The following is an 18,997-nucleotide window of genomic DNA, read 5'->3' on the forward strand; positions in this document are numbered from 1 at the left end:
AGTCAGCCATTCAGTCAGTCAGTAAGTAAGTCAGCCAATGGGTCAGTCAGTCAGCCAGCCAGCCCATGGGTCAGTCAGTAAGTCAGCCAATGGGTCAGTCAGCCAGTGGGTCAGTCAGCCAGTGAGTCAGTGAGTCAGTCTGCCAGTGGGTCAGTCAGCCAGTGAGTTAGTCAGCCAGTCAGTCAGCCAGTCAGCCAATGGGTCGGTCAGCCAGTCAGCCAGTCAGTCAGTGAGTCAGCCAGTCAGTTAGTGAGTCAGCCAGTCAGTTAGTGAGTCAGCCAGTCAGTTAGTCAGTCAGTCAGCCAGCCAGCCAGCCAGTGGGTCAGTGAGTCAGTGGGTCAGTCAGTCAGCCAGCCAGTGGGTCAGTGAGTCAGCCAGCCAGTCAGTCAGTCAGCCAGCCAGCCAGTGGGTCAGTCAGTCAGCCAGCCAGTCAGTCAGTGGGTCAGTGATGTCTGTTCATGAAAACATGACTGTTTGTGGCCGTGATGACACCCTAGTAGCCATGTTGTGAGTCAGTCAGTAAGTCAGTCAGTCAGTCAGTGAGTTAGTCAGCCAATGGGTCAGTCAGCGGGTCGGTCAGTCAGCGGGTCAGCCAGCGGGTCAGTCAGCCGGTCAGTCAGTCGGTCAGCCAGCCAGTGGGACAGTCAGCCAGTGGGACAGTCAGCCAGCGGGACAGTCAGCCAGCGGGACAGTCAGCCAGCGGGACAGTCAGCCAGCGGGACAGTCAGCCAGCGGGACAGTGAGTCAGCCAGTCAGTCAGTGTGTCAGCCAGTCAGCCAATGGGTCAGTCAGTCAGCGGGTCAGTCAGTCAGCCAGTGGGTGGGTCAGTCAGCCATCAGGTCAGTCAGCCAGCGGGTCAGTCAGTCAGCCAGCCAGCGGGTCAGTCAGTCAGCCAGCCAGCGGGTCAGTCAGCCAGTGGGTCAGTCAGTCAGCCAGCCAGTCAGTCAGTGGGTCAGTGATGTCTGTTCATGAAAACATGACTGTTTGTGGCCGTGATGACACCCTAGTAGCCATGTTGTGAGTCAGTCAGTAAGTCAGTCAGTCAGTCAGTGAGTTAGTCAGCCAATGGGTCAGTCAGCGGGTCGGTCAGTCAGCGGGTCAGCCAGCGGGTCAGTCAGCCAGCGGGTCAGTCAACCAGCCAGTGGGTCAGTCGGTCAGCCAGCAGGTCAGTCAGTCGGTCAGCCAGCCAGTGGGACAGTCAGCCAGCGGGACAGTCAGCCAGCGGGACAGTCAGCCAGCGGGACAGTGGGTCAGCCAGTCAGTCAGTGTGTCAGCCAGTCAGCCAATGGGTCAGTCAGTCAGCGGGTCAGTCAGTCAGTCAGTCAGTCAGCCAGTGGGTGGGTCAGTCAGCCAGCGGGTCAGTCAGTCAGCCAGCCAGCGGGTCAGTCAGTCAGCCAGCCAGCGGGTCAGTCAGTCAGCCAGCCAGCGGGTCAGTCAGCCAGTGGGACAGTCAGCCAGTGGGACAGTCAGCCAGTGGGACAGTCAGCCAGTGGGACAGTCAGCCAGTGGGACAGTCAGCCAGCGGGTCAGTCAGTCAGTCAGTGGGTCAGTCAGTCAGTCAGTCAGTGGGTCAGTCAGTCAGTGGGTCAGTCAGCCAACCAGTGGGTCAGTCAGCCAACCAGTGGGTCAGTCAGCCAACCAGTGGGTCAGTCAGCCAGCGGGTCAGCCAGTCAGTGAGTCAGTCAGCCAGTCAGTCAGTCAGTCAGCCAGCCAATGGGTCAGTCAGCCATTCAGTCAGTCAGTAAGTAAGTCAGCCAATGGGTCAGTCAGTCAGCCAGCCAGCCCATGGGTCAGTCAGTAAGTCAGCCAATGGGTCAGTCAGCCAGTGGGTCAGTCAGCCAGTGAGTCAGTGAGTCAGTCTGCCAGTGGGTCAGTCAGCCAGTGAGTTAGTCAGCCAGTCAGTCAGCCAGTCAGCCAATGGGTCGGTCAGCCAGTCAGCCAGTCAGTCAGTGAGTCAGCCAGTCAGTTAGTGAGTCAGCCAGTCAGTTAGTGAGTCAGCCAGTCAGTTAGTCAGTCAGTCAGCCAGCCAGCCAGCCAGTGGGTCAGTGAGTCAGTGGGTCAGTCAGTCAGCCAGCCAGTGGGTCAGTGAGTCAGCCAGCCAGTCAGTCAGTGGGTCAGTGATGTCTGTTCATGAAAACATGACTGTTTGTGGCCGTGATGACACCCTAGTAGCCATGTTGTGAGTCAGTCAGTAAGTCAGTCAGTCAGTCAGTGAGTTAGTCAGCCAATGGGTCAGTCAGCGGGTCGGTCAGTCAGCGGGTCAGCCAGCGGGTCAGTCAGCCAGCGGGTCAGTCAGCCAGCCAGTGGGTCAGTCGGTCAGCCAGCAGGTCAGTCAGTCGGTCAGCCAGCCAGTGGGACAGTCAGCCAGTGGGACAGTCAGCCAGCGGGACAGTCAGCCAGCGGGACAGTGAGTCAGCCAGTCAGTCAGTGTGTCAGCCAGTCAGCCAATGGGTCAGTCAGTCAGCGGGTCAGTCAGTCAGCCAGTGGGTGGGTCAGTCAGCCATCAGGTCAGTCAGCCAGCGGGTCAGTCAGTCAGCCAGCCAGCGGGTCAGTCAGTCAGCCAGCCAGCGGGTCAGTCAGCCAGTGGGTCAGTCAGTCAGTCAGTCAGCCAGTGGGTGGGTCAGTCAGCCAGCGGGTCAGTCAGCCAGCGGGTCAGTCAGTCAGCCAGCCAGCGGGTCAGTCAGTCAGCCAGCCAGCGGGTCAGTCAGCCAGTGGGACAGTCAGCCAGTGGGACAGTCAGCCAGTGGGACAGTCAGCCAGTGGGACAGTCAGCCAGTGGGTCAGTCAGTCAGTGGGTCAGTCAGTCAGTGGGTCAGTCAACCAGTGGGTCAGTCAGCCAACCAGTGGGTCAGTCAGCCAACCAGTGGGTCAGTCAGCCAGCGGGTCAGTCAGTGAGTTGGTCAGTCAGTCAGTTGGTCAGTCAGTCAGCCAGTCAGTGAGTCAGTCAGCCAGTCAGTGAGTCAGTCAGCCAGTCAGTCAGTGGGTCAGTGAGTGAGCCAGCCAGTGAGTCAGTCAGTCAGTTAGTGAGTCAGCCAGTCAGTCAGTGAGTCAGCCAGTCAGTCAGTCAGTGGGTCAGTCAGCCAGCGGGTCAGTCAGTCAGTCAGCCAGTGAGTCATTCAGTGAGTCAGTGGGTCAGACAGTCAGCCAGCGGGTCAGTCAGCCAGTCAGTCAGTGGGTCAGTCAGTCAGCCAGCCAGCGGGTCAGTCAGTCAGCCAGCCAGTGGGTGGGTGAGTCAGCCAATCAGTGGGTGGGTGAGTCAGCCAATCAGTGAGTCAGCCAGTCAGTGAGTCAGCCAGTCAGTGAGTCAGCCAGTCTGAGTGAGTCAGCCAGTCAGTGAGTGAGTCAGCCAGTCAGTGAGTGAGTCAGCCAGCCAGCCACTGGGTCAGTCAGCCAGCCAGCCAGTCAGTCAGCCAGTCAGTCAGCCAGTCAGTCAGCGGGTCAGTGAGTGAGTGAGTCAGCCAGTCAGTGTGTCAGCCAGTGGGTCAGTCAGCCAGTGGGTCAGTCAGCCAGTGGGACAGTCAGCCAGTGGGACAGTCAGCCAGTGGGACAGTCAGCCAGTGGGACAGTCAGCCAGTGGGACAGTCAGCCAGCGGGACAGTCAGCCAGTGGGACAGTCAGCCAGCGGGACAGTCAGCCAGCGGGACAGTCAGCCAGTCAGTCAGTCAGTCAGTCAGCCAGTGAGTCAGTCAGCCAATGGGTCAGTCAGTCAGCCAATGGGTCAGTCAGTCAGCCAATGGGTCAGTCAGTCAGCGGGTCAGTCAGTGGGTCAGTCAGCCAGCGGGACAGTCAGCCAGCGGGACAGTCAGCCAGCGGGACAGTCAGCCAGCGGGACAGTCAGCCAGCGGGTCAGTCAGTGGGTCAGTCAGTCAGTCAGCCAGTGGGTCAGTCAGCCAACGGGTCAGTCAGCCAACGGGTCAGTCAGTGAGTTGGTCAGTCAGTGAGTTGGTCAGTCAGCCAGTCAGTGAGTGAGTCAACCAGTCAGTGAGTGAGTCAGCCAGTCAGTGAGTGAGTCAGCCAGTCAGTGAGTGAGTCAGCCAGTCAGTGAGTGAGTCAGCCAGTCAGTGAGTGAGTCAGCCAGTCAGTGAGTGAGTCAGCCAGTCAGCTAGCCAGCCACTGGGTCAGTCAGCCAGCCAGTGAGTCAGTCAGCGGGTCAGTGAGTGAGTCAGCCATTGAGTGAGTCAGCCAGTCAGTCAGTCAGCCAGCCAGCCAGTCAGTGGGTCAGTCAGCCAGTCAGTCAGTCAGCCAGCCAGCGGGTGGGTCGGTCAGTCAGTCAGTCAGTGAGTCAGCCAGTGAGTCGGCCAGTGAGTGAGTCGGCCAGTCAGTGAGTCGGCCAGTCAGTGAGTCGGCCAGTCAGTGAGTCGGCCAGTCAGTGAGTCGGCCAGTCAGTGAGTCGGCCAGTCAGTGAGTCGGCCAGTCAGTCAGTGGGCCAGTCAGTCAGTGGGCCAGTCAGTCAGTGAGTCAGTCAGTCAGTGAGTCAGTCAGTCAGTGAGTCAGTCAGTCAGCCAACCAGACAGCCAGTGGGTCAGTCAGTCAGCCAGTGAGTAAGTGAGTCAGTCAGCCAGTGAGTCAGTGAGTCGGCCAGTCAGTCAGTCAGTGAGTCGGCCAGCCAGTCAGTCAGTGAGTGTACCTGAGACTCTGAGATGTGCATCCAGGGGTCTGGCAGAGCGTTGGTCCCCATGTTCAGAGAGGTGAGCTCCTGCAGGATCTCCCAGAAGTCAGTACTGCACTGCACACCTGACGGGACACGCAGGGTGAATCTCAAGCATATCAATTGATAAATCCTTGATTCCTCGCATCCTTTCTCCTCACTTCCTTATCAAAATGCATTGGAGGTGGTCAGAGGGGAGGAACCTCGGATCTTCTCCTCCAATGCGTTTTGAGAAGGAAGCGAAAAAAAAGGACATGAGGAATCAAAGAAATACAATTGAGATTCACCCAATCAGGGGAATCCAATGACCCACGTACATTACCATTCAAAAGTTTGGGGTCACTGAGAAATGTCCTTGTTTTTGAAAGAAAAGCTAATTTTTAAATAACATAAAATGTATCAGAAATACAGTGTAGACATTGTTAATGTTGTAAATGACTTTTGTTGCTGGAAACGGCAGATTAATGGAATATCAACATAGGTGTACAGAGGCCCATTATCAGCGCTCCTGTGTTCCAATGGCACGTTGTGTTAGCTAATCCAAGTTTATCATTTTAAAAGACTAATTGAGCATTAGAAAACCCTTTTGCAATTATGTTAGCACAGCTGAAAACTGTTGTCTTGATTAAAGAAGCAACAAAACTGGCCTTCTTTAGACTAGTTGAGTATCTGAAGCATCAGCCTTTGTGGGTTCGGTTACAGGCTCAAAATGGCCAGAAACAAAGACCTTTCTTCTGAGACTCAGTCTATTCTTGTTCTGAGAAATGAAGGCTATTCCATGTGAAAAATTGCCAAGAAACTGAAGATCTCATACAACGCTGTGTACTACTCCCTTCCCAGAACAGCGCAAACTGTCTCTAACCAGAATAGAAAGAGGAGTGGGAGGCCCCGGTGCACAACTGAGCAAGAGGACAAGTACATTAGAATCTAGTTTGAGAAACAGGCGCCTCGCAAGTCCTCAACTGGCAGCTTCATTAAATAGTACCCGCAAAACACCAGTCTCAACGTCAACAGTGAAGAGGCGACTCTGAAGCTGGCCTTCTAGGCAGAGTTGCAAAGAAAAAGCCATATCTCAGACTGGCCAATAAAAATAAAATATTAAGATGGGCAAAAGAACACAGACACTGGACAGAGGAACTCTGCCTAGAAGGCCAGCATCCCGGATTCGCCTCTTCACTGTTGACGTTGAGACTAGTGTTTTGAGGGTACTATTTAATGATACTATAAATATATAATTACCAGTGGTGTAAAGTACTTAAGTAAAAATACTTTACAGTACTACTTAAGAATTTTTTGTTGGTATCTGTACTTTACTATTTATATTTTTGGCAACTTTTACTTTTATTTCACTACATGCCAAAATGAAATAAATGTACTTTTTGCTCCATACATTTTCCCTGACACCCAAAAGTACTCGTTATATTTTGACAGGAAAATTGTCCAATTCACACACTTATCAAGAAAACATCCCTGGTCATCCCTAATGGTTTGCTTAATATAAGGAATTTATGATTTATACTTTTACTTTTGATTCTTAAGTACATTTTAGCAATTCCATTTACTTTTAATACTTAAGTATTTTTAAAACCAAAGACTTTTAGACTTTTACTCAAGTCGTATTTTACTTGGTGACTTTTACTTTTACTTGAGTCATTTTCTATTAAGGTATCTTTACTTTTACTCAAGTATGACAATTGAGTACTTGTTCCACCACTGATAATTACATAGATTAGTACATATACTTGGGTAATACTGTGTACATATATTATTGTTACAGACCTGTGGGCGCCACCTTGCATAGCTGGCGGTAGAAGGCCTCCAACTGCAGGATGGTGAGAGTGCTGTCTGTGGGGAGCTCCAAAGGGGCGGGGCGGGGAGGGGGAGGGGGGCTGACAACAACCCGCATGTCCCCGTTCAGGAAGAAGTCGGTGCATACTAGCATCAGCTCACTCTGGAGCTTGGCGGCCGACTCGATGTGGTGACGCACCACCTCAGCCAGCTGGTCAATGCTGGGGGGACAGAGAAGTAGGGTGAAGTTGACCCTAGATGCTGATCTTGGGGCAGTTTAGCATTTTCCCCACTAATGGTTAAGGCTAGGATTGGGGAGGGGAAGCTGATCCTAGACCTGTACCTAGGGGGAACTTCATCGCCGGAGTATACCTGTTCATCTCAGACAGGAAGCGGGCTCCCAGCCACTCCTCCATGGTCCTGAAGGCCTGCTCTGCCTGTCTGTGCAGAACCCTCACCATGCACAGAGCACATGCCTTGACCAGTTCCATACGCACCTTCACTGCACTGTCTGGGAGGGTGGGGTGGAGGGGCAAGTAAAAGCATTTGTATTTGTTATGGATCACCATTAGCTGCTGCCAGCTACTCTTCAGTTATACAATTTTAAAAACATTACAATACATTCATTACAGAATTCACAACACACTAAGTGTGTGCCCTCAGGCCCATACTTCACTACCACATATCTACAACACAAAATCCATGTGTACGTGTGTGTATAGTGCGTATGTTATCATGTGTGTGTATTCATGTGTCTGTGCCTATGTTTGTGTTGCTTCACAGTCCCCGCTGGTCCATATGGTGTATTTTTACCTGTTTTTTTTTTAATCTGATTCTACTGCTTGCATCAGTTACCTGATGTGGAATAGAGTTCCATGTAGTCATGGCTCTATGTAGTACAGTGCACCTCCCATAGTCTGTTCTGGACTTGGGGACTGTGAAGAGACCTCTGGTGGCATGTCTTGTGGGGTATGCATGGTTGTCTCAGCTGGGGAAAGCTGCGTCCCAAAAGGCACCCTATTACCTATATAGGGCACTAATGTGATAAGGGCCCAAAGGACTCTGGTCAAATGTAGTGCACTATGTAGGTTATAGCAAGGCCCTGGTCAACAGTAGTGCACTATGTAGGGAATAGAGTGGCATTTGGGCTCAGCCAATGCTGTAGTTAGGTACCTTCATGGTCGAGGGCTGCAGCATACTCTTGTCTGATTTTGTTCCGTATGACCCTCTTGCAGACCTCCTCTGAATCTTCCTCTGGGGCAGGGGGTGGGCTGGGCTCCTGAGCAGGGGAGGGGGGGCCTAAAAAAGGAAGTCATCCAGTTTACACTTCAAAATAAGGCCTGTTGACACAAAAATAAATACGCTTGACACATACTGATGTGCAGGGATCCCAGTCCCATCAAACAAACAATGCTGATCATAGTAACTTGTGACAGTATGTGATATTTTCCTAACTGTTGACTTTAAATCATGTACTCAATTTAAAGAGGGACATTTCTTGTGAATGGTGAGAGGAGACGATTGTGGAGTGAGATTGAGTACGGGGCAAATCCAAATCTGGACCTTGAAGCTGCTGATTTTCATTGTTCCCCTCTAATAAAGGACTGATTTAGACCTGGGACACCAGTTGGGTACAATTATTTTTCAGGTTGAACAGAAAACCAGCATTACTCCAGACCTCCAGGCTTGGAATTGAATACCACTGGGGTAGAATAAGTCCAACCTTTCTTCTTGGTTCCAGCTTTCTTCTTGTCCTTGCCAGAGTTGGCTGCGGCGGCGGCGCAGGCGGAAGCTTGGGACATTCTCTGTAGCCGTTCTCTATCCATCTGCTGCTGAGCCTCCTCATTCTCCTCTGCCTCGCGCTGCGCCGCCTCCACTGACACCTGGACACACACAACTACCCATGAGAAACACACACATACGCTCACACACACACACACACACACGCTCACACACACACACACACACACACACACACACACACCACACACACACACATTTCTTCACCATGTTGTTGATGGCTGTCAGAGCAGTCTGATAGATGTCATGCAGCAGCTTCTCGTCAGGGTCCTGGAAGCCTTTCTGTTTCATAGAGGCCACTTCAGTAGAGGGAGGTCTCCGGGGAATCAGTGGAACACTGCAATAACAGACAACACAATCACATGATGCAAAACACATCATCAATGGAAGTTTTTGCTCTGTACTGAAAGTGCCTTATCTCGAAAACCTGACCGCTGACATGCAAACAAAAATGGGATTGCATTAACAGTGGACTTATGTGAACAAAGTTCAACAATATTGTTTTTGTATGAAATACCCCTTTAACATGTCTATATTTTACCACGGTGAGAGGTAAATTGGGTAGTGCCAGGCTTTCTCTTACACTTTGGTTTTCTTCTTCTCATCTCCTTCAGAGTCTCTTTTACCAGCACTCTTGGTGACTCTTTCAGAACTGGAGGGACAGGAGTGTTTGATGGTGAGACGACAGGAACAATTGACAAAAACCTTATACTGTGAATTCCCCTAAATAAGCAAAGGTATTAACTATTGAAATAGCTGTGACTCTCCCTGACTGGCATTGGCATACCAGTTCAAATGGGTCCATGATGTGATTGACTGCACAAAAGGCCACTTCATTAGGCTCTGTATAAACAGATAATAACTGACAGAAAACCAGGATTTGGGCTAGAGGATAGCAGCTAGCTAGGTCAGTTTCTATAATACATCAATGGAGAATAACTAAGAAAAGCAGGTGTGTATTCATTAGGGCACACCATAGCAAACATTTTTCAATGGAAAAAAAGTTTTTGCAACCAAAACAAGAGTTTTATTATTGGACAAATATAGATAGGTCCCTCCCTCCTTGCTTCAGTATGGTTTCTAATGAATACACCCAATGTATTTCGAATGAATCTGGACGAATCCCTTCCCCAGAGCAGCAGCCTTCTGCTTGCCTCTTGGATTTGTCTGTCTGGGTTCCTGGCTCCTCCAGCGCCACGATGTCTAGCAGTGGTATACAGGTGAATTCAGGCCCCGCCTCAGACAGCACCTGTTTGTACATGCCTGTGTAGTAATCCCGCAGGAGACGTAAAGAGTCCTGGAATCGGTCCACTTCCACCTGGAGGAGGACAACATCAGTGTGCATTTCAGCCAAGGAGCTAACCAACCTCGAAATGGAGATAGAAACCAAACCTGAAACATTCCTGTTTTCACTAATGCGCGTAAGCAATTGCACAGTCGCTCATGACAGATTTAAAAATTAGGGGTGGTTTCCCAGACACATATTTACATTTTAGTCATTTAGCAGACGCTCTTATCCAGAGCAACTTACAGTAGTGAATGCATACATTTCATACATGGTCCCCCGTGGGAATCAAACCCACAACCCTGGCATTGCAAACACCATGCGTTGCAAACACCATGCTCTACTAACTGAGCTATAAAATGGTGGATAAATATATATACTGCTCAAAAAAATAAAGGGAACACTTAAACAACACATCCTAGATCTGAATGAAAGAAATAATCTTATTAAATACTTTTTTATTTACATAGTTGAATGTGCTGACAACAAAATCACACAAAAATAAATCAATGGAAATCCAATTTATCAACCCATGGAGGTCTGGATTTGGAGTCACACTCAAAATTAAAGTGGAAAACCACACTACAGGCTGATCCAACTTTGATGTAATGTCCTTAAAACAAGTCAAAATGAGGCTCAGTAGTGTGTGTGGCCTTCACGTGCCTGTATGACCTCCCTACAACGCCTGGGCATGCTCCTGATGAGGTGGCGGATGGTCTCCTGAGGGATCTCCTCCCAGACCTGGACTAAAGCATCCGCCAACTCCTGGACAGTCTGGTGCAACGTGGCGTTGGTGGATGGAGCGAGACATGATGTCCCAGATGTGCTCAATTGGATTCAGGTCTGGGGAACGGGCGGGCCAGTCCATAGCATCAATGCCTTCCTCTTGCAGGAACTGCTGACACACTCCAGCCACATGAGGTCTAGCATTGTCTTGCATTAGGAGGAACCCAGGGCCAACCGCACCAGCATATGGTCTCACAAGGGGTCTGAGGATCTCATCTCGGTACCTAATGGCAGTCAGGCTACCTCTGGCGAGCACATGGAGGGCTGTGCAGCCCCCCAAAGAAATGCCACCCCACACCATGACTGACCCACCGCCAAACCGGTCATGCTGGAGGATGTTGCAGGCAGCAGAACATTCTCCACGGCGTCTCCAGACTCTGTCACGTCTGTCACGTGCTCAGTGTGAACCTGCTTTCATCTGTGAAGAGCACAGGGCGCCAGTGGCGAATTTGCCAATCTTGGTGTTCTCTGGCAAATGCCAAACGTCCTGCACGGTGTTGGGCTGTAAGCACAACCCCCACTTGTGGACGTCGGGCCCTCATACCACCCTCATGGAGTCTGTTTCTGACCGTTTGAGCAGACACATGCACATTTGTGGCCTGCTGGAGGTCATTTTGCAGGGCTCTGGAAGTGCTTCTCCTGCTCCTCCTTGCACAAAGGCGGAGGTAGCGGTCCTGCTGCTGGGTTGTTGCCCTCCTACGGCCTCCTCCACGTCTCCTGATGTACTGGCCTGTCTCCTGGTAGCGCCTCCATGCTCTGGACACTACGCTGACAGACACAGCAAACCTTCTTGCCAGAGCTCGCATTGATGTGCCATCCTGGATGAGCTGCACTACCTGAGCCACTTGTGTGGGTTGTAGACTCCGTCTCATGCTACCACTAGAGTGAAAGCACCGCCAGCATTAAAAAGTGACCAAAACATCAGCCACGAAGCATAGGAACTGAGAAGTGGTCTGTGGTCCCCACCTGCAGAACCACTCCTTTATTGGGGGTGTCTTGCTAATTGCCTATAATTTCCACCTGTTGTCTATTCCATTTGCACAACAGCATGTGTAATGTATTGTCAATCAGTGTTGCTTCCTAAGTGGACAGTTTGATTTCACAGAAGTGTGATTGACTTGGAGTTACATTGTGTTGTTTAAGTGTTCCCTTTATTTTTTTGAGCAGTGTATATAAAAAAAAATCCAGGACTAGGCTTAGTGATTCCCTGTAGCTCAGTTGGTAGAGCATGGTGTTTGCAACGCATGGTGTTTGCAATGACATTTAATCCTAGTAAAAAAAAAAAAAAAATTATTACTTGTGTCATGCACAAAGTAGATGTCCTAACCGACTTGCCAAAAATATAGTTTGTTAACAAGAAATTTGTGGAGTGGTTGAAAAATGAGTTTTAATGACTCCAACCTAAGGGTATGTAAACTTCTGACTTCAACTGTATATACAGTACCAGTCAAACGTTTGGACACACCTACTCATTCAAGGGTTATCTTTATTTTTACTATTTTCTACATTGTAGAATAGTGAAGACACCAAAACTATGAAATAACACATATGGAATCATGTAGTAACCAAAAAAGTGTTTAACAAATCAAAATATATTTTAGATTCTTCAAAGCAGCCACACTTTGCTTTGATGACAGCTTTGCACACTCTTGGCCTTCTCTCAACCAGCTTCATGAGGAATGCTTTTCCAACAGTCTTGAAGGAGTTCCCACATTTGCTGATTACGTGTTGGCTGCTTCTCCTTCACTCTGCAGTCCAACTCATCCCAAACCATCTCAATTGGGTTGAGGCCAGGTGATTGTGGAGGCCAGGTCATCTGATGCAGCACGCCATCATTCTCCTTATTGGTCAAATAGCCCTTACACAGCCTGGAGGTGTGTTGGGCCATTGTCCTGTTGAAAAACAAATGATAGTCACACTAAGCGCAAACCAGATGGGATGGCGTATCGCTGCAGAATGCCATGCCATGTAGCTATGCTGGTTAAGTGTGCCTTGAATTCTAAATAAATCACAGACAGTGTCACCAGCAAAGCACCCCCACACCATCACACCTCCTCCTCCATGCTTCACGTGGGAACCACACATGCGGAGATCATCCGTTCACCTACTCTGCATCTCACAAAGACACAGTGGTTGGAACCAAAAACCTCAAATTTGGACTCATCAGACCAAAGGACAGATTTCCACCGGTCTAATGTCCATTGCTCGTGTTTCTTGGCCAAAGCAAGTCTCTTCTTCTTAATGGTGTCCTTTAGAAGTGGTTTCTTTGCAGCAATTCGACCACGAAGGCCTGATTCACACAGTCTCCTTGGAACAGTTAATGTTGAGATGTGTCTGTACTTGAAATCTGTGAAGCATTTATTTGGGCTGCAAGCGGAGGTGCAGTTAACTCTAATGAACTTATTCTCTGCAGCAGAGGTAACTCTGGGTCTTCCTTTCCTGTGGCGGTCCTCATGAGAGACAGTTTCATCATAGCGCTTAATGGGTTTTGCGACTAGACTTGAAGAAACTTTAAAAGTTCTTGAAATTTTCCGCATTGACTGACCTTCATGTCTTAAAGTAATGATGGACTGTCGTTTCTCTTTGCTTATTTTAGCTGTTCTTGCCATAATATGGACTTGGTCTTTTACCAAATAGGGCTATCTTCTGTATACCACCGCTACCTTGTCACAACAAAACTGATTGGATCTAACGCATTAAGAAGAAAATAAATTCCTTAACTTAACTTTTAAACTCTCTAGGGGGTGTGGGACGATAGCGTCCCACCTGGCCAACATCCAGTGAAATTGCAGAGCGTGAAATTCAAAAATACTCAATTCAAATATTTAACATTCTTGAAAATATGTGTTATACATCAAAATAAAGCTTAACTTCTTGTTAATTCAGCCGCCGTGTCAGATTTCAAAAAAGGCTTTACGGCGAAAGCAAACCATACGATTATCTGAGGACAGCGCTCAGCACACAAAACATTACGTACAGTTACCAGCCAAGTAGATTAGTCACGAAAGTCAGAAATAGCAATAAAATTAATCACTTACCTTTGATGATCTTCGTATGGTTGCACTCACAAGACTCCATGTTACATAATATATGTTTGTTTTGTTTGATAAAGTCCCTCTTTACATAAAAAAAAACTCAATTTTGTTGGCGCGTTTTGTTCAGTAATCCAATGGCTCAAATGCGGTCACAAGGGGCAGACGAAAATTCCAAATGGTATCCATAAAGTTCGTAGAAACATGTCAAACGATGTTTATAATCAATCCTCAGGTTGTTTTTAGCCTAAATAATCAATAATATTTCAACCGGACAAAAGCTTCGTCAATATAAAAGGAAAACAAGAAAGGCGCGCTCTCGGTCGTGCGCAGAAAGAGCTCTGAGGACATCCCAGGGTCCACTCACTCAATGTTGTCATTCTCCCTAATTTTTCAGAATAAAAGCCTGAAACAATGTCTAAAGACTGTTCACAACTAGTGGAAGCCATGGGGAACGGAATCTGGGTCCTATCCCTTTAAATGGTGGATAGGCTTTCATTGGAAAAACAGCCATTTCAAAGTAATTGCACTTCCTGGATGGATTTTCCTCAGGTTTTCGCCTGTCATTTCAGTTCTGTTATACTCACATACATTATTTTAACAGTTTTAGAAACTTTGGAGTGTTTTCTATCCAAATCTACTAATTATATGCATATCCTAGCTTCTGGGCCTGAGTAGCAGGCAGTTTACTTTTGGCACGCTTTTCATCCGGAGGTGAAAATAGTGCCCCCTACCCTAGTGAGGTTAACAAGGCACACCTGTTAATTGAAATGCATTTCAGGTGACTACCTCATGAAGCTGGTTGAGAGAATGCCAAGAGTGTGCAAAGCTGTCATCAAGGCAAAGGGTAGCTACTTTGAAGAATCTCAAATATAACATATATTTTGATTTGTTTAAAACTTTTTTGGTTACTACATGATTCCATATGTGTTATTTCATAGTTTTGATGTTTTCACTATTATTCTACAATGTAGAAAATAGTAAAAATAAAGAAAAACCCTGTGTGTCCAAACTTTTGACTGGTACTGTGTGTGTGTGTATATATATATATATATAAAATATTTTTAAAAATGTTTTATTGTCACATACACCAGTGATACGTATGTGTTGTTTTAAAGTGCAGTGATATGTGTTGTTTTAAAGGGTCGGCCATAGTAGTATGGCGCCCCTGGAGCAAATTTAAGATGGAGATTCTCATTTCAACTTGCTTTTTATTGTCAGCTGGCAAACGCATGTGATATTTGGTTCTGGGTAATGCCGAGATAACTTGTTCATGAGCAGGATGGGAGGAGCATCACCTGCATTAGTGTGGAGAAATGGTTGATGAGCACAGCCGTGTGGTCTTCCAGCCAGCCGTCGCACATGATCGCCGCCCGCTCCTGCCCCGCTTCTTCCTTACGCTTATCACAGATGTCCCACAGACGCTCGCGCAGGTCCTGCAGTGTCACAACACCAGACGAGACAGATAGACAAACACAGACAAAAGGACAGACCGACGAGACAGAAGGACGGATAGACAGACGGACCAACATAGCGACAGACAGACTCTCAGTATTGACAGGCAATGGGAAAAACAGACATGAGCAAATGTCACACAGACACGGCTTTGATGGCGTTTGTGTTACTTTAGCCTACATCCAGACGCTGGTGCAGCTCTGCCTTGGTCTCCTCATCATCTCTCATGTCCTTGGGGATGCTGTTATAGTTCTGCTGCCACTGGGACACGAACTCTTGCTTCAGGTCGGGCCGTCGGAGGTACTGCTTAAACTCCTCTCTGCAAGCGTCACAAGATAAGAGAGTTAGAGTTACTTCTCTCTGTTCACACTGTACATATCCCAAATGCAGTGTGGCAGACGGCAGGAAGAGGTGAGGGGAGTGGTAATCGAGGAGAGATATCTTACAGGTCGCTGGCTCCACCCCAAAGCCTTATATGGACTTCCTGACCCAACGAGGCAAGACTATAAATCGTTAAACCAGGGAGTGCTTGGGGATAAAGGAGGAAGCAGCCTGCACAAAGGGGCAGAGGAGGTGAGAGACAAGAGAGTATGAAGGGTGAGAGAAACGAGAGTAAAAAAAACAATTTGTGATTGCCCGTTGTGACCTGGACTGTTGGATTACCCCCCTTGTGTACTGGATTGGCTGAGGACCCGAGCGTGAGGATTACCCCTGGAAAACGGAATGGACAAAGAGAACAACTTGTGGATCGTGAGGTGATTGGTGAATTCCCTGTGTACCAAAATCCCTAATAAACTTCCCCTTTGCATTCTATTTGTGCTACTGGTGCCTGTTTTGTTATTGAACTTGGTGACGTGGAAACCCCACACCCTTGATCTTTTTACAGCAGTAGTATAGATCCAAGTCATCAACGCATCCTCACTGATGCGAGATCAGATCAAAAAACAACAGACATGACTTGAAATCACTGGCCACTTTAATAATGTTTACATATTTTTGCATTACTCATCTCATATGTATATACTGTATTCGGTCCTATTCTACTGTATCTTAGTCTATGCCGCTCTGACATTGCTCGTCCAAATATTTCTATATTCTTAATTCCATTCCTTTGCTTTAGATTTGTGTGTATTGTTGTGAAATTGTTAGATGTTACTGCACTGTTGGAGCTAGAAAAATAAGCATTTTGCTACACCCGCAATAACATTTGCTAAACACGTATGTGACCAATAACATCTGCTAAACACGTGTATGTGGCCAATAACATCTGCTAAACACGTGTATGTGGCCAATAACATCTGCTAAACACGTGTATGTGGCCAATAACATCTGCTAAACACGTGTATGTGGCCAATAACATCTGCTAAACACGTGTATGTGGCCAATAACATCTGCTAAACACGTGTATGTGGCCAATAACATCTGCTAAACACGTGTATGTGACCAATAACATCTGCTAAACACGTGTATGTGACCAATAACATCTGCTAAACACGTGTATGTGGCCAATAACATCTGCTAAACACGTGTATGTGACCAATAACATCTGCTAAACACGTGTATGTGACCAATAACATCTGCTAAACACATGTATGTGACCAATAACATCTGCTAAACACGTGTATGTGACCAATAACATCTGCTAAACACGTGTTTGTGACCAATACAATTTGGTTAGAGATCAGCACAGATGAAATGTTGTGAGATGGTATGTCAAGTCAAATATATTTTAAGTATATTTAACAGACGTCACAGTTCCAAGAAAGGAGGTAATAATACCGTAGCCTGATCCCAGATCTGTCTGTGATATAGGAGTTTACAGATCTGGGACCAGGCGATTAATATGGGTTTGTCAGAGTTGGGTTAAATGCGGAAGATACATTTCAGTTGTACAACTGACTAGGTATACCCTTTTTTCTTACGTCCATTGTGCACTAAACAATGTCAAATTTGATTTTATTAGTAACCTGCACCGAATACAACAGGCGTAACCTTACAGTGAAATGCTTACTTACGAGCCCCTAACCAACAATGCAGTTTAAAAAAATACAGATAAGAATAAGAAATAAAAGTAACAAGCAATTAAAGAGCAGCAGTACAATAACAATAGCGAGACTATATACAGGGGTTACCGGTACAGAGTCAATGTGCGGGGGCACCAGTTGAGGAAATATGTACATGTAGGTAGAGTTATTAAAGTGACTATGCATAGATAACAAGAGAGTAGCACTGGTGTAAAAGGGGGGGGGGGGGGGGGGGGGGCAATGCAAATAGTCTGGGTAGCTATTTGATTAGATGTTCAGGAGTCTTATGGCTTGGGGGTAGAAGCTCTTTAGAACCCTCTTGGACCTAGAATTGGTGCTCCAGATTGCCGTGCGGTATCAGAGAGAACAGTCTATGACTAGGGTGGCTGGAGTCTGACAATTCTCATGACCTTCCTCTGACACCGCCTGGTATAGAGGTCCTGGATGGCAGGAAGCTTGGCCCCAGTGATGTACTGGGCCGTTCGCACTACCCTCTGTAATGCCTTGCGGTCGGAAGCCGAGCAGTTGCCATACCAGGCAGTGATGCAACCAGTCAGGATGCTCTCGATGGTGCAGCTGTAGAACCTTTTGAGGATCTGAGGACCCATGCCAAATCTTTTCAGTTTCCTGAAGGGGAATAGGTTTTGTCGTGCCCGCTTCACTACTGTCATGGTGTGGTTGGACCATGTTAGTTTGTTGGTGATGTGGACACCAAGGTACTTGAAGCTCTCAACCTGCTCCGCTGCAGCCTCGTCGATGAGAATGGGGGCGTGCTCGGTCCTCTTTTTCCTGTGGTCCACAATCATCTCCTTTGTCTTGATCACGTTGATGGAGAGGTTGTTGTCCTGGCACTACACGGCCAGGTCTCTGACCTCCTCCCTATAGACTGTCTCGTTGTTGTCTGTGATCAGGCCTACCACTGTTGTGTTATCGGCAAATGTAATGATGGTGTTGGAGTCGTGCTTGGCCATGCAGTCATGAGTGAACAGGAAGTACAGGAGGGGACTGAGCACCCACCTCTGAGGGGCCCCTGTGTTGAGGATCAGCGTGGCGGATGTGTTGTTACCGTTACCACCTCGGGGCAGCCCGTCAGGAAGTCCAGGATCCAGTTGCAGAAGGAGGTGTTTAGTCCCAGGGTCCTTAGCTTATTGATGAGCTTTGAGGGCACTATGGTGTTGAACGCTGAGCTGTAGTCAATGAATAGCATTCTCACATAGGTGTTCCTTTTGTTCTGACCACTTTTTTATTGATCTAGTCACTGGTGCTTCCTGCTTTAATTTTAACTTGTAAACAGGAATCAGGAGGATAGAATTATGGTCAGATTTGCCAAATAGAGGGCGAGGGAGAGCTTTGTATGCGTCTCTGTGTGTGGAGTAAAGGTGGTCCAGAGTTTCTTTCCCTCTGGTTGCACATTTAACATGCTGATAGAACATTTCTAAAATGGATTTAAGTTTCCCTGCATTAAAGTCCCAGGCTACTAGGAGCGCCGCCTCTGGGTGAGCGTTTTCTTATGGCGGAATACAGCTCATTCAATGCTGTCTTAGTGCCAGCCTCCGTCTGTGGAGGTATATAAACAGCTACAAGAAATACAGATAAACTCTCTAGGTAGATAGTGTGGTCTACAGCTTATCATGCGAGCAAGAGCTCGAGACTTCCTTCGATATCGTGCACCAGCTGTTATTTACAAAAATACACAGTCCGCCGCCCCTTGTCTTACCAGACGCCGCTGTTCTATCCTGCCGGTACAGCGTATAACCAGCCAGCTGTTTGTTGATACACTCATTCCCGAGAAAGCAGTAAATCATTCACGTCAGGCTCATTCAGACTTCTTAAGGCTAGGGGGAAGTATTCGGAAGTTCGGATGACTGACGTGCCCAAAGTAAATAGCCTGTTACTCAGGCCCAGAAGCTAGGATATGCATATAATTGGTAGCATTGGATAGAAAACACTCTGACGTTTCTAAAACTGTTAAAATAATGGTATGGCAGGCGAAAACCCGAGGAGAATCCATCTGGATTCTTTTTGTTTTAGGTCACAGTCCATTCAAATGCTTGTCTATGGGATATTCAAAGGAATTCCTCCCAGATTGCAGTTCCTATGGCTTCCACTATATGTCAACAGTCTTTAGAAAGGGTTTCAGGCTTGTTTTTTGAAAAATGAATTAGTAGTTGTAGTTTTT

The 18,997-nt window shown here is 47.7% G+C and overlaps 1 protein-coding gene across 1 annotated transcript in view; it reads right to left on the bottom strand.

Moving 5' to 3' along the window:
* spef2 (sperm flagellar and cilia associated 2) overlaps positions 1–18,997 on the bottom strand; it is an 85,302-nt gene that overhangs the window by 8,340 nt on the left and 57,965 nt on the right. Inside the window, exons 23-32 of the mRNA XM_082968764.1 lie at positions 14,975–15,113; positions 14,638–14,775; positions 9,391–9,554; positions 8,820–8,888; positions 8,444–8,573; positions 8,160–8,319; positions 7,610–7,735; positions 6,809–6,947; positions 6,428–6,657; positions 4,628–4,734 (exon numbers count right to left, since the gene is read on the bottom strand). Coding sequence (XP_082824890.1) covers positions 4,628–4,734; positions 6,428–6,657; positions 6,809–6,947; positions 7,610–7,735; positions 8,160–8,319; positions 8,444–8,573; positions 8,820–8,888; positions 9,391–9,554; positions 14,638–14,775; positions 14,975–15,113 — 1,402 coding nt within the window. The remainder of the gene's footprint in view (positions 1–4,627; positions 4,735–6,427; positions 6,658–6,808; positions 6,948–7,609; positions 7,736–8,159; positions 8,320–8,443; positions 8,574–8,819; positions 8,889–9,390; positions 9,555–14,637; positions 14,776–14,974; positions 15,114–18,997) is intronic.

The sequence above is a fragment of the Salmo salar genome, chromosome 24 (assembly GCF_965601325.2).
Source record: "Salmo salar chromosome 24, fSalSal1, whole genome shotgun sequence".
NCBI lineage: Eukaryota > Metazoa > Chordata > Actinopteri > Salmoniformes > Salmonidae > Salmo > Salmo salar.